This window comes from Natrix helvetica (assembly GCF_964273705.1).
Source record: "Natrix helvetica genome assembly, chromosome: 3".
NCBI classification, from domain to species: Eukaryota; Metazoa; Chordata; class Lepidosauria; order Squamata; family Natricidae; genus Natrix; species Natrix helvetica.
This window is the reverse complement of record NC_138549.1, coordinates 177457382-177472405: the sequence shown is the minus strand read 5'-3', so window position 1 is coordinate 177472405 and position 15024 is coordinate 177457382. Positions and strand designations below refer to the sequence as shown.

Below are 15024 nucleotides of genomic sequence, written 5' to 3'. Positions count from 1 at the left end.
ACAGAGAAGGCTCTGCTCCTAGGCGCCGCCCCATGGCACTGTCTGGTGGACGGCACCTGGAGAAGTCCCTCTCTGTGCGAGCGAATGGGTCGTAGGGATGTATGGGGCAGAATACGATCCCGCAGGTAACTAGGTCCTGAGCCATGGAGCGCTTTAAAGATCGTAATCAAGACCTTGAAACGCACTCGATAGACCACAGGAAGCCAGTGCAGCTCGCGCAGGAGAGGTGTCACATGGGAGTACTTGGTACTCCCCATAATCACCCGCGCGGCCGCATTCTGGACCAACTGCAGTCTCCGAGTGCATTTCAAGGGAAGCCCCATGTAGAGAGCGTTACAGTAGTCCAGGCGAGACGTCACCATCGCATGGGTGACTGTGCGTAGGGCGTCCCGGTCCAATAGGGGGCGCAATTGGCGCACCAGGCGAACATGGTGGAATGCCCCCCTGGCCACGGCTGTCACATGTTCATCCATGGACAGCCTGGCATCTAGGAGGACGCCCAAGTTGCGCGCCCGCTCCACGGGGGCGAGTTGAATGCCCCCAATGGCCAGAGATGGAATTATCTGGTTGAACCGGGGAGCCGGAACCCACAGCCACTCCGTCTTGGAAGGGTTGAGCCTGAGTCGGTTGTCATCCATCCAGATCCGTACGGCTTCCACACACCGGGACATCACTTCGACGGCCTCGTTGGGGTGGTTCGGGGTGGAAATGTACAGCTGAGTATCATCAGCGTACAGATGATATCCCACCCCGAAACCACGGATGATCTCACCCAGCGGCTTCATGTATGTGTTGAACAGGAGTGGCGAGAGGACCGACCCCTGTGGCACCCCACAAGTAAGGGGGCATAGGGTCGACCTCTGCTCCCCTGCCAACACACGTTGCGTCCGGCCAGAGAGGTAGGAGCCGAACCACCGCAAAACGGTGCCCCGGACCCCCAACCCCTCCAGTCGGCGCAACAGGATACCATGGTCGATGGTATCAAAAGCCGCCGAGAGGTCTAATAGGACCAGGATAGAGGAACAGCCCCTATCTCTGGCCCTCCAGAGATCATCTACCAACGCGACCAAGGCCGTCTCTGTGCTGTGCCCAGGGCGAAAGCCGGACTGGCGCGGGTCTAGATAATCATTCTCCTCCAGATGTCGTGGAAACTGAGAAGCCACCACACTCTCTACAACCTTCGCCAAAAAGGGAAGGTTGGAGACAGGACGATAATTGGCCAGCTCCGTAGGGTCCAGGGAAGGCTTCTTGAGCAAGGGTCTCACCACCGCCTCTTTCAAGGCGGCCGGGAGAGACCCCTCACCCAACGAAGCATTCACTAGGCCCAGGAGCCAGTCGCGTGTAACCTCCCAGGATGCCAGTACAAGCCAGGAGGGACACGGGTCCAGTAAACATGTGGTAGGTCGCAGTCGTCCATGCAATCTGTCCAAATCCTCGATGACAACCAAGTCAAACTCCTCCCAAAAAGGTTTCTCAAGACTCGCCACTGGCGTCTCGACTGGGCCACTGAAGGGGACCCAATCCTTCCGGATTTGAGCGACTTTATCCTGCAGATATTTCCCAAACTCCTCTGCCCTACCCTGTAGAGGGGCCTCCCGCGGCCTCTGAAACAGAAGGGAGCGGGACACCCGAAACAGGGCGGCAGGGCAGTTCTCTGCGGATGCAATGAGAGCGGCACAATATTGACGTTTGGCCGTTCTCAATGCCACTAGGTACGTCCTTAAATGGGCTCGTACCTGTGCTCGGTCAAATTCGGATCGGGAGGATCTCCAACGACTCTCTAGGCATCTCTTGCGGCGCTTCATCACCCTTAGCTCCTCGGTAAACCAAGGAGCCAGGGTGGATCGTTGCCGCCGGAGAGGCCGCAAAGGCGCCACCCGATTCAAGGCCCCGGTAGTCGCATTATTCCACGCGGCCACCAGGTCCTCTACCCGAGGGCGGGTCAGGGCTGCAGGAGGTGGCCCAAGCTCCGTCTGGAACCTGTCTGGTTCCATCAAGCGCCTGGGGCGGAACCATCTAGTGTTTTCCGGTTCCGCCTCCCCGCAGCGAGGGGTAGCACCAGGGAAGTCAAGTCGGAGGAGTGAGTGATCTGACCATGACAGAGGAGTGATGGTTAAATTCACTCCTCCCAGATCACTCAACCACTGGCGAGAGACAAAAACAAGGTCCAAGGTGTGACCTCCCTCGTGTGTCGGGCCTTGAATCATTTGAGTCAGGTCCATGGCTATCATGGAAGCCATGAACTCCCGAACCCCCTCTGATGCTTCTCCCACCGACGGCAGGTTAAAATCCCCCATCACTAGAAGTTTGGGGGTCTCAACCGCCACCGATGAGATCAGCTCGAGGAGCTCGCTGATGTATGGCGGGGAGCCAGGTATACTATCAGCAGGCCCAACTGCCTCCCAGGGCCCCATTTCACAACAAGGGATTCACATCCGGACGTCTGTGGCACAGTGGACTCCCTCGGCTCTAAGTCCTCCCGGATAATCACTGCTACCCCACCGCCCCTTCCCCGGGCCCGGGGCTGGTGAAATGCTTGGTAACCTGGTGGGCACATTTCCACGAGGGGTAACCCAACCAGGTTTCCGTTATTCCCACGAGGTCCGGCTCCCCCTCCAAAATTAGATCATGAATGAGGGGGGCCTTATTGACAACGGACCTCGCATTGCATAACAACAGCCTCAGGCCCTGGGCCTGCAGATCCTGACCACCTAGAACGCGGGGGTTGGTACAAGCGACCGGGTGTAACCAGCACCCAGGGTCTCCCAACCGACTGCGAGTTGTTAATCTGTCCTCGTATCTGCCCCTCCCTACGACTGTTGGAATCAAGGAGCCCTGTATAGGAATGATATCCTCTCCCCCCTCCTCCTCTCTGCTCCTTCTGCTCAAGACCCCACCTGGTGACCTGGCTCTGTCATCGCTCCTGATCTGACCCACCCACCCCTCAACCCCTAAACCCCTAAAAGAATTTAAAAAACATTTAACTAAAAACCCCCTAAGTCTCCGCTTCCTCCATTTAACTAATCAAGGAGAGAAGCAACTTAGAACTGAGGAGAAATTTCCTGACAGTGAGAACAATTAATCAGAGGAACAGAAGTTGCCTCCAGAAGTTGTGAATGCCCCAACACTGGAAGTCTTTAAGAAGATGTTGGATAGCCATTTGTCTGAAATGGTATAGGGTTTCCTGCCTAGGCAGGGGGTTGGACTGGAAGACCTCCAAGGTCCCTTCCAACTCTGCTATTGTATTATTGTATTATTCCTTCTCTTCTGTTCTAGCACTGATGATGTTACTTTGTTCGGCCGTGAAATGTCTATAAGAAAACAGCCAAATCAGAGAGCAATAAGAACCCCACAATAGTAGACTGCCTCCTTCTCTTCTTTTTCTTTTTCCTTCCCCTTCTCCTCCCCCTCCTCCCCTCTCTCCTACTCCTCCTCTCTTCTAGTACTGATGATGTTCCCTAGTTGGGTCATGCAATGTCTGCAAGAAACCAGTCAAGCTCAGAGAGCATCAAGGACCCCAAGTCATCCCCCCCTCCTCCTCCTCCAGCAAAGCCCAGGCTCATGGGTCCAACTCTCCTTCCCCTGCAGAGAGAAGAAGATCTCCCGGAGCAGCGCCCTGAAAGTCTTGGACCACGCCATGATTGGACCGGAGGGGGCCGACAACTGCCACAAGTTTGTGGACATTCTGGGCCTGCGCACCATCTTCCCTCTCTTCATGAAGTCCCCGAAGAAGATCAAGAAGGTGGGAGCGTCCGAGAAAGAGCATGAAGGTAGGACTTCCTCCCCACTCGCCCTCCCTCCCTTCCTTCCTTCCTTCCGCTCTTCCCGGGACAGGTGCCCTGGAGAGAAGGGCTGGGTCCAGCCTCCCTCCCTCCCTCCGTCTTTCCTCCCCCGGGCAAAGCCAGCCAGCAAAGAAAGCCGGCTCCTCCTGGTAGTTCCAACTCCCTCCCTGCTCGCTGGGTGGCTAATTAGTGCCGGCGTCTGTGCCCGTGTGCCAGGCCTGTTTGAAGCTGTCTCTTTGATGCCAGCTCTTTGGAAAAGAGTAATGAGCCCACTGCAAATGTCACCTCCAAGGCAGCATTTTTGGCTCCCGGCACTGAAGTGTGACATGAACATCAGGCAGCACAGACACAAATTGCTGGTGGCTCGTGTTACGTTCCCCCTCTTCCTTCCGCTGACTCCCCGGAGGTGGATGGGGTGGGGTGGGGGAACGTCCAGGAGGCCCGTTGTCACCCTGGTTTCAACGCAGTTCAGTCATGAGGACCAGTGAGGCTGGTGCGGAAGACGGAATAGGGGCATCTCCCCAGACAGGAGGTGTTTCCAGAAACAGGCCAAGGGGTGTGATTTGTTGCCCTGGGAAGAAATTATTCACCTAGAAAGTGTGTCGTGGCTTCCCTTGAGCTCAAGGGGTTTGCTGCCATCTTCCCAGAAATACACCTGAAAGATGAGCAGAGGGAGAAAATGTCATTTGGGCTTCACGGATGTGGCGCAGTGGTTAGAGTGGCCACTACAGGCTACTTGCTGAAATTGGGCAGTTCAAATCTCACCAGGCTCAAGGTTGACTCAACCTTCCGTCCTTCCGAGGTGGGTCAAATGAGGACCCAGATTGTTGGGGGCAAATATGTTGACTCTGTAAACCGCTTAGAGAGGACTGGAAAGGACTGTGAAGAGGTATAGAAGTCTAAGTGCTATTGCTATTACTATTGCCCTTCCTTCCTTCCTTCCTTCCTTCCTTCCTTCCTTCCTTCCTTCCTTCCTTCCTTCCTTCCTTCCTTCCTTCCTTCCTTCCTTCCTTCCTTCCTTTTATCCATTCACCCATCCATCCATGATGCACAGTGGTTAGAAGGCAGTGTTGCAGGCTAATTCTGCCGACTGCCAGCAGTTCAATCCTGACCGGCTTAAGGTTGGCTCAGCCTTCTGTCCTTCCAAGGTGGGTCCAGATTGTTGGGGGGCAAGAGGCTGACTCTGTAAACCGCTCAGAGAGGGCTGTAATAGCACCGTAAAGTGGCATATAAGTCTAAGGGCAATTAATTCCTTCCTTCCTTCCTTCCTTCCTTCCTTCCTTCCTTCCTTCCTTCCTTCCTTCCTTCCTTCCTTCCTTCCTTCCTTCCTTCCACCCTTCCTTCCGTCCGTCCGTCCGTGGTGCACAATGGTTAGAATGCAGTGTTTTGAAGGCTAACTCTGCTGATTGCCAGGAGTTCGATCCTGTCAGGCTCAATGTTGACTCAGCCTTCCATCCTTCCGAGGTGGGTCAAATGAGGTCCCAGATTGTTGGGGGCAAGAGGCTGACTCTGTAAACTGCTCAGAGAGGGCTGTAAAAGGACTGTGAAGTGGTATATAAGTCTAAGGGCTGTTGCTATTTCTGAAGTTGTGATCCCTAAGAATTGCTCAGTGTGACGAACATTTGACTGAGATTTCTGAGGAACGAACGTAGCTGTAATCGTCGTCAGCGTGCAAAACTATTCCAGGATAAATGTCCGTGGAGATTCTCCATCACCCAGATCACGGTTGTCACGAAGGTGCTTTCCCAAAAGTCAGTATTTGTAGTTTTCTTAATTTATAATATGACATACGAAAAGAATACAAAAGCAAATATTAGGGAAAATCCTCCAGTGAGGAGCTTTTCCAAAAGTCAATTGGACTTGGCTTTTTTTTTTTTTCCTTTGAAAATGTTTCACTTCTCATCCAAGAAACTGGAACCGAAGAAGCTTCCTGGATGAGAATCAAAACGTTTTCAGGGGGGAGAACCCAAGAAAATCCAATTGCGAAAGAGAGACATTGCAGGAGTCTTGAAAGCAGAAGAAATATTAATCTCCTGTCAGGATTAAGAGGAACGAGGCCTTAAGGAAAGAGACGGTGCAAGCAGTTTGATAGAGAGAGAGAGGAAAGAATTATGTTGCCAATGAAATAGCAATATGTGGAATTCACTAATGAGAAAAAGTATGTGAAAAGGATTCTTGGTGGAAGGATGAAAGGAGGAAAAAATGTAGATGAGGGAGGAATGCAGTCCACAGAATGAGAGAGAGACAGAAACGGAGACATCAGATGAATACAGAGAGAGAGAGATCAGTGTTCTCGAAACAAACTAAGGAATAAGATTAAAAGATGCAAACAAAACGCAGAACAGTTCTGGTGGAAATTTAAAAAAAATACTTTGGAAGAAGGTAAAAAGAACTAAACAAGAAGTTTTCGGAGAAGCAACGGAGTTACAAATAAGGGATTAAAACCCACTTTTGAAAGTATGATGAAAAAATACAGGTTTTTATGGGAATGAATGTGATATGTGTGGAAGTGAAATGAAATATTCAAAGAGTGTCCAACTTTGAGACTTGTGGACTTCAACTCCCAGAATTCCCCAGGCAGCATTGAATTCTGGGAGTTGAGGTCCACAAGTCTTAGAGTTGCCAGAGTTGGAGACCCCTGCTTTAAATGTTCCAAAGGCAACTTCTGTTCCGTCGGTTGATGGTTCTCACTGTCAGGAGATTCCTCCTTATTTCTTGGTTGAATCTCTCCTTGGTCAGTTTCCACTCCCTTCCCCAGATCTGCAGGGGGTGTTCTCCAAATGGCCTGACTGCATGGACAGAATCAATGTTGGCCAGTTGTTGCCTCGTACATCGCAGTGCTGGGCTCCAAAAGACTTTAAAGGGGATAACTAGCACTTCAGAATTGATCCCGTGATCTGTTAGCAAACAATGCAACTTCAAAAGTCGTCTGCCTGCAGGTGGGCTGCCCCATTTGATGGATTGATTGATCGATCGATCGATTGCATGCCACCTATATATATCCCTATCCAAATCAACTGGGCGTTTCGCAGCATGATCAAATCAGGAATATAAAAAAAGAGCAGAAATGTTAAAATTAATGGGAACTAAAACGAAGAGAAACAGGGACTCAAATTAACTGGGAATCTTGCAGCAAAGGTCCCTTCCCGGCAGCCTCCAAAGCCCGTGACGGGAACATTGAAAGGCTGGCCAGGCTGCAGGTGTAGATGGTGTATCTAGAGAAGTGGGAATTTCTGCAGTGGAAGCATTAGCTCACTGTGGGCCGCAGTTGTACCCCTTGCTTGACGTGTTTGTGGGGGCTGCGTCCGCAGCGGGTGGCTGGAAGAAAGGCGCTGATTCTTTTCTTAGGCAGAGGGAAAGGTAGCAAGAGCGAACACAACATCTGCAGGGAAGGTATTTGGCAGATTTCCAGCTGAAAGAGTGTAAAAAGTGACAAGGAACAAGACAGTTGAAATGTTTGCTCTTCGGCAGGTCATTGAGAAGGATGGGAAAGAGAGAAAAAGCAAGTGGATTTGGAGAGAGCACACGATAAAGCGAATAATGGGACAATTTGCATGTTCAAAGAAAAGATGGGATCTCAGCAGATGTGGCCTGAATTATGAAAGAGAGTTTAGAAAATAGGCCAGGTGCTCTGCTCAGCCGGAAGGAAGGAAGGGAAGGGAAGGGAAGGGAAGGGAAGGAAGGAAGGAAGGAAGGAAAAGAAAGAAGGAAGGAAGGGAAAGGGAAGGGAAGGGAAGGAAGGAAGGAAGGAAAAGAAGGAAGGAAGGAAGGAAGGAAGGAAAGAAAAGAGGGAAGGAAGGGAAAGAAGGAAAGGAAGAAAGGAAGGGGCATCAGGGGGCAAAACTCAAAAAGGAAAAGGAGTTGGTGGAGAGGAAGGAGAAGACAGAAATCCTCAAAAAGAATAAAATGGGAAGTTTAAAGAACAGAAGGCAATGTACAGGTAGACCTTGACGTACAACAGTCATTTATTTCATTCATTTAGTGACCATTCAAAGTTACAATGGCACTGAAAAAAGCCACTTAGGGTCATATTTCACACTTACGACCGTTGCAACAACTCTACAGTCATGTGATTTACACTTGGATCCTTGACAGCTGGCTCACATTTATGACGGTCGCAGTGTCCCGGGGTCACGCGATCCCCTTTTGCGACCTTCTGACACGCAAGGTCAACGGGGAAGCCAGGCTGGCTTAAGAACCGGGTTAGAAACTCAACATCTGCAGTGCTTCACTTAACAACCGTGGGAAGAAAGGTAGTAAAATGGGACAAAACTCACTTCGCAAATGTTTCACTGAGTGACATAAACATTGGGCTCAATTGTGGTCGTAAGTCGAGGACTACCTGTATTAATGGTTTCACACTTTTCTTATCAGTGACCAAGTTTTCATCAAAATCATTGCAACTCTTGCATTTCCGGATTGACTTTATTATTATTGGCCACGGGTCCATGTAAATTTAACTTTTGTATTTGTTGACCTCTTCTGTGGTGAGTTCTCCCATTGTGGCCCGAAGCAGCGCCTTGGTCTCAAGTTCTGATTCCATGCTGAAATGTGGGGTAACCCTGAATATTGGTGCATCCCAGATTGTTGTTAGTTGCGAAGTCGTGTCCAATCCATCGCGACCACATGGACAATGTTGCTCCAGGCCAGAGGTCTTCAAACCTTGCAGCTTTAAGACTTGTGGACTTCAACTCCCAGAATTCCCCAGCCAGCATCCTTTAAGACAGAGGTCTTCAAACTTGGCAACTTTAAGACTTGTGGACTTCAACTCCTAGAATTCTCCAGAAGTCCGCAAGTCTTAAAGTTGGCAAGTTTGGGGACCCCTGCTCCAAGTCTTCCTGTCCTCTACCATCCTCTGGTGTCCATTTCAGCTCACGCCTGCTGCTTCAGTGACTCCATCCAGCCACCTGATTCTCCTCCACCTTTCGCCCTCCATCTTTCCCAGCATCTGGCTCTTCTCCAGGGAGTCCTTCTTCCTTCTACTTAGGTGGCCAAAGCATTTGAGTTTCCTCTTCGGGATCTGGCCTTCTAAAAAGCAGTCAGGGTTCATCTCCTCTAGGACATCCCAGGTAGTTCCCCCCAAAGTCAGCCAAGGTCAACAATGAGTGAAGAGAAGAGCAACACAGTCAATCAGGGATCTGGTAACTAAACCGTGCAAAGAAGGGTTGAGGGAAGTATGTATGTTTAACTGAATGAAGAGATGGTAGCTGTCTTCCAATATCTTTTTTTCCCAATTTTTTTTTATTTTTTAAAATAAAAACAAATAAAATCATCCTCCATTACAAAATTGTAGAAGGAGTGTCAATTGGTTACACAGAGTTTTCGTGGATCCCTTCCACCGTCATCACCTCTAATTCATATCAAATTGTCTACTTTACATCACACATATTTTTATATATATTGCTATCATCATCCTTCATCCTTCATATGACTATAGTTGTTTTAACGTCCCTTTATAACAAACATTCCAAAATTTAAAACAAAACCACATAGCGGCATTCCCTTATCTATTTTCAGTATCATCCAATCACATTATTCCTTTATAACACATTCAAAATTTTAAAAAAAATTAATTATGTTTAATAACAAAGGTTTTAAACCTCTTAATCATTGTTTACAATTTTTATCCAATTTTCCCTCTTAACATGTCAATACAAATTATTACATTATTATCATTATCAGTCATTTAGTTTGTGTTTAACTTACTTTTCCCCCTTTTTTTACCATTTAAAAATTTATACCAAATTTACGAAGTTTTTAAACCTCTTTTTTTTAATCATTGTTTACAATTTATATCAAATTTTCCTTTTTATCATGTCAATACAAATTATTATTTATTATCATTATCAGTCATTTAGTTTGACAAAGTTTAACTTACTTTTTCCCCTTTCTTCACCATTTAATTTTTTTACCAAATTTCCTCTTATCAAACCAATGCATATATATATATATACATTGTTATCCTTATCAATTATTTATCTAACTTTATCATTATTACTACATTTTTAACATAATGCTCTAATTTTAACTAAATTTAACTAGTTTTTTATTATTAGTTTTCATATCTCAACCTGTGTCTTTCCAATAATAGTGTAGTCCTATTTCTTTTGCCATTTGTGGAATTGATCTTCTGGTTATTTCCTTAATCAAATTTGTTTGGACTTCTCTTTGCAACTTGTTGCTTATTACATATCTTGTAAAATCTCGAAACCCTCCATCAGCTTCCTTAATCAGTTTATCTTTGGTTATCAGTAGTGTTTTGGTCAAAAATTCTCTCCTTAAGTCCATCCATTCTTCCCTTTTTCCTTCTTCTATACCATGAAATCTGTAGTAAAGCACCTTTCCATCTATCTTCCCTTTCCTTGTTCCACTCTTTCCATCTCCAACCACACTCAGTTCACTGTCAATATCCACGGTTATCTTGCCTCTTTGTTCATTTTTCCCCTGGGTTTTTAAGACTCCAGCCTCCACTTTTTCAATTTGCTGAGTATCTTCCATTTTTCCATCAGGTTTTGCCACATTAAAGTTTATATTTTCAATATTTTCCAATCTCTTCTCAATTCTCTCCGTTGTTTCCAATAATTTTTGAATTCCCGATATAATCTGTTGTAGTGTTATGGTTTCTTTTTGAAGTCGTGTCATCCTTGCAATTAATAAACACTGCCACTCTAGTTTAAAAACAAATCTTTGTTTTCACTTCTTTCCAGCTAGCAAAAAGCATCCAGAGAGCTCCTGCGTAAACAATCCATGCCCTTCTTTATAAACAAGCTGAAGCCTTTGAAGTGCAAGGTCAAAATGATCAAAGGGAAAAAAGAAAAAGCAATGTTTCCAGGTCTCAACCTCCAAGTGGCAGTGTAACTTCTTTTCCGTCTAAGGTTACTACCCTCTTTATATACCTTTTGAATCTTCTTTATGTTTCAGGCTTAGAGGAAATAAAGTTCTTAAATGAAACCAAATAAAACGAAAAAATCCATTCCAACCAATATCGTAGAAGTAAAGGAAAAATTTTAATCCATAGATAAAAAAAGAAATAGAAGAAGAAAATCTGAAACTTTCATTTTAAAAAGTAAAAAATATTCACAAAACTTCCATCACTAGAAAAAATAAAATAAAAAAAGATAACACACTATCCAATAATGCTTAATTCCGCCGCTTATTTCCTTTTCTTTGCCAATTTAATTTAACTTCAATCTTTTGGGGGCAGTCTTTTATAAAAATAAAATGTCCTCACCAGATGGACACAGTTTCTCTTTTCCTTCCATTGCGGAGCTCTCCCGACTTCAGCAGCTTGAGGCTGTGCTTTTTGTCGCCGGCTAGAAGAGATTCTCTTGGATCAATCAGGGACTTTGCGATGTCCCTGAGATCAGCAAGACGGACTCTTCCCTGGCACCATCTCTTCGTGACAGTTTAGTCCAGATGGACCGTCCAGTGGCAAAAGTATCGACTGTGACCTCGGAGCCCTGAGATCCCACGTCGTATCATCGTGACGTCAGCTCCTTTCTCCTGCTGTCTTCCAATACCTGAGGGGCTGCCACAGAGAAGAGGGGGCCAGTCTGTTCTCCAAGGCATCAGAAAGCAGGACACGAAGCAATGGGTGGAGACTAACCAAGAAGAGAAGCAACCTGGAATTAAGGAGAAACTTCCTAACAGTGAGGACAATTAACAGCGGGACATAAGTTGCCTCCAGACGTTGTGAAGGCTCCAACACTGGAGGCTTTGAAGAAAAATGTACAGAAGAACACAGTTCCAGATCTGTGCTGGAACAGATCTTGGAAGTCTCCTAGTCCAGTCCCTGGCTCAAGCAGGAGGCCCTAATCTCTATAGAGAGATTGAGTAGGGTGGTATCAGGATCCTGCCTTGGACAGGGGAGGGGGGGTGGACTAGAAGACCTCCAAGGTCCCTTCCAGGTGTTTGATTCGAGAATTCTTCCCCCCGCCAGCCCTGATTCAGCCAAGCCCTCGTTCCCTTCGCTTCTCCCCTCCCGAGGAGTGCTTTGACTCCTCAGAGAGAACCAAGCAAGCCTCGCTTCCACCTCCAGCCCTTCCCTGGCCTCACTTTACGTAGGACTTTCTGTCCTCAGCTTGAAGCTTCTGAAAGCTTCCAATATATATATATATATATATAATTAAATTTTAAAATTCTGCAAGATGACAAAACGTCAATAAGAAGACAGGCTCCTCCGTATTGTAGCGGGGTCTTTTCCCAGGACACCTCGTGCTCTGCTTTAAAATTAGGCTGTGGGTTTTTTGAGGAAGGATGGGAAACACAAACCTGAATACCTAAATTTATTAATATTATTATTATTTTAAAAATGCATTTATTTATTTTTTTTCCTCTTGGCCCTTTTCTCATCCTAATGAGTTCTCCATTGTTTCTCCCACCAAGCAGGGCAGCCCAGAGATAAGTTCTCATCCCCCCCCCTTTAATTGCTTGTTTTAATTAGAGCAATTCTGCAGGTGGAGCCGTTATCTTCCCTCCAAGTAGCCCCTGCGGTGTATCCCCCTCCCCCTCCCCCACTGCCCAGGGATATCTTGTCATCTCCGCAATATGGCCCTTTGCAAAACCTCTCGGCCGTCTCCGTCACTTTCGCTTCCAGCTCTTTGGCCAGGGAAACGGACACCTGACCCTGGGGGGAGGGGCTGACCTTTCGGGTGGGCTGCAAACACAGGTAGTCCTTGACTTACGACTGCAATTGAGCCCCCAAATTTCCATGGCTCAACGAGAAGGTGGTTACGTGAGTTTTGCCCCGTTTGACGACCTTTCTCGCCCCAGTCGTTAAGCAAATCGCCACGGTTGATAAAAGTCAGCGACCCTGTTGTTAAGTGATTAAAATACGTGTGTCTTTTGATGACTAGGTTGCTAGCTCCCAGAGACCCCTTCAGGTGGGGGTCAAGGAAACCTCTGATTTGGCCTCCGCCTGCTGTGGGTGACTATCAAGGCAGTTTCCTTCCTTCCCTCCTTCCATTCTCCTCCTTCCCTCCATTCTCTCTCCCACTTTCCTTCCTTCCTCTTTCTTTTTCCCTCCCTAGTTCCTTCCATTCTCCTCCCTCCCTCCATACTCCCTCCCGCTCTCCCATTTTCCTTCCTTCCTTCATCCTTCCCTCCTTTCCATTTTTCCTTTCTCCCTCTCTTCCCTTCCTTCCATTCTCCCTCCCTCCTCTCTCTCTCTCCCTCTCCCTCCCTCCTCTCTCTCTTTCATTCATCCCTTCCTCCCTACTTCCTCCCATTCTCCCTCATTCCCTCGCATCCATCCATCCAACAGGAGAAATAACATCCTACATAAAAGCAACCCCGAGAGCACCCTCTCCCCACAACCCACCCAGAATCTTGCAAGGGGTGGAGAATTGGGCGCCTGGATCGGCCTCCCCCCTTAAGGCAGGCGCTGCAGGCTTTGCAACCCGGAAGCCCCGCTGGGATCTTGGCCTGGGATCTCCCCCCCCCCTCAATTCCAATTCTGTAGAGCTCTAATGAGTCTTTGATTTCAGATTATCCTCTTTGTTTTTCAAAAATAAACCTTGTTAAGGAATTGGGTCAAAGGCAGGATATTACTAAGCAAAGTTAACTAAGCATTTTCAGAGGGAAAGTATGTAAGAGTTTTTTTAAAAATATGGATGTGCTAATAACCTTTTAATGTACACACTGCTTCCAGACATTGGGCCTTTGGTGTTATGGACTGTAAAAGCAGAACGCATAAAAATAAAAGAACATAAAATAAGGGCTACTAATTTCCCATAATGATGGCTTAGCTATCAGAGCAACCCAAAACCATGAACTGTGCAGCCACCAACAGCTCCCTGTCAGGATGGATTCCTGTGAAGAGATGGGCTGCTTTGGGGGCTCTTCTGTCCTGGAAGGGGAGTGGGCAGCTCCCTTCGGACCTTACTCAAATGCTTCCCCCCATCATTGGTCATGGGTGAACTGGACTGGTTCTGCCCAGGCTGCCATTCTGCTCCCACGTCCGAGAATGGAAACTAGCTGTACTCTTTCTTGAGTTGGAAACAAGGCTGAACACGCAGATAGATGCCCAGTGGCATCCCTGTAGATAAGGAGGTGGGAGGGTGGATGGATGGGTATTGTTGGATGGATGATAGGCAGACAGACGGATGGATTGTTGGTTGGATGGATATTGTTGGATGGGTGGAGGGAGGGAGGAATGGTAGACCATGATTGGATGGATGGATGGATGGATGGATGGATGGATGGATGGATGGATGGATAGACAGATATTACTGGATGAATAACAGGCAGGTGGATGGATTGTTGGATGGAGGGGTAGATGGAGGGATGGTAGACCGTTATTGGGTGGATGGGTGCATGGATGGTAGGTAGACCATTATCAGATAGAAGGATGGATAGGTTGATATTATTGGATGAATAGCAGGCAGGCAGATGGATGGATTGTTAGATGGAGGGAGGGAGGGAGTGGTGGAAGGATGGCAGACCATTATTGGGGGGATGGGTGACCATTATCAGATGGATGAATGCATGGATGCATCCAATATCGATTCTTTGAACTGAAGAAGCTTCTGGGATGAGAAGCGAAACGTCCTCAAGGAAAAAGGAAGTCCAGTTGCCTTTTGAGAAAAGCCCTTTGGGGACAATCGGTGACCTGAATGATGGAGAATCTCCAGAGACGTAAACTTTCTCAAATATACCTCGTAATGCTTGGCCAGTTTAGGTTGTGCGCAGAGATTATATTGGGGGGGGGTTTCCCTGCTTCTACAAGCTGTTTATCTTTTCCTGCCCATTTCCTCACTAAGGAGACCTCCGTAAGAAATGAGAGTATTATAGCAGGCGAGGCTGGAAAAAACGAAACATAGGCAATTCTCCTCCTTACACGGCACTTTCTGTCCTTGGAAACAGCCTTTGTGGTTACCTTTGGCAGCGCGATGGAAGTGTCCCTTTCTGTGGCAACTTGTGGGGCAGGCAGAAGAACTTGGTTTGCGTCCTGTTTCTCTTCCGGAGACAAATGCCGGCAGCCCTGAAAGGTTTGGAAATCGTTCTAATTGGAGGCATTTTGGGCCAGAGCCTCTAAGACCAAGCTCAGAGTCTGACAGTGGGATCCACTGCTGGGCACCCCTTCGCTCCAGATCCATTCGGGGCTGGATTAAATCGGTTTCCAGCTGTGAGCCAGGGGCCAGATCCAGAAACCTACCTGGCCCCCATCTACAGGTCAGAGGCCCTCGGGTGCCTTTCTGTTTGGAGACCCTGGGAATTTCAAGTAGGGCTGCCATGCTGGGCT

The 15024-nt window shown here is 47.5% G+C and overlaps 1 protein-coding gene across 1 annotated transcript in view; it reads left to right on the top strand.

The window, feature by feature from the left end:
• The window catches only part of CTNNBL1 (catenin beta like 1), an 89927-nt gene that overhangs the window by 47793 nt on the left and 27110 nt on the right, over nt 1-15024 (top strand). The window contains exon 11 of the mRNA XM_081948102.1: nt 3589-3770. Coding sequence (XP_081804228.1) covers nt 3589-3770 — 182 coding nt within the window. The remainder of the gene's footprint in view (nt 1-3588; nt 3771-15024) is intronic.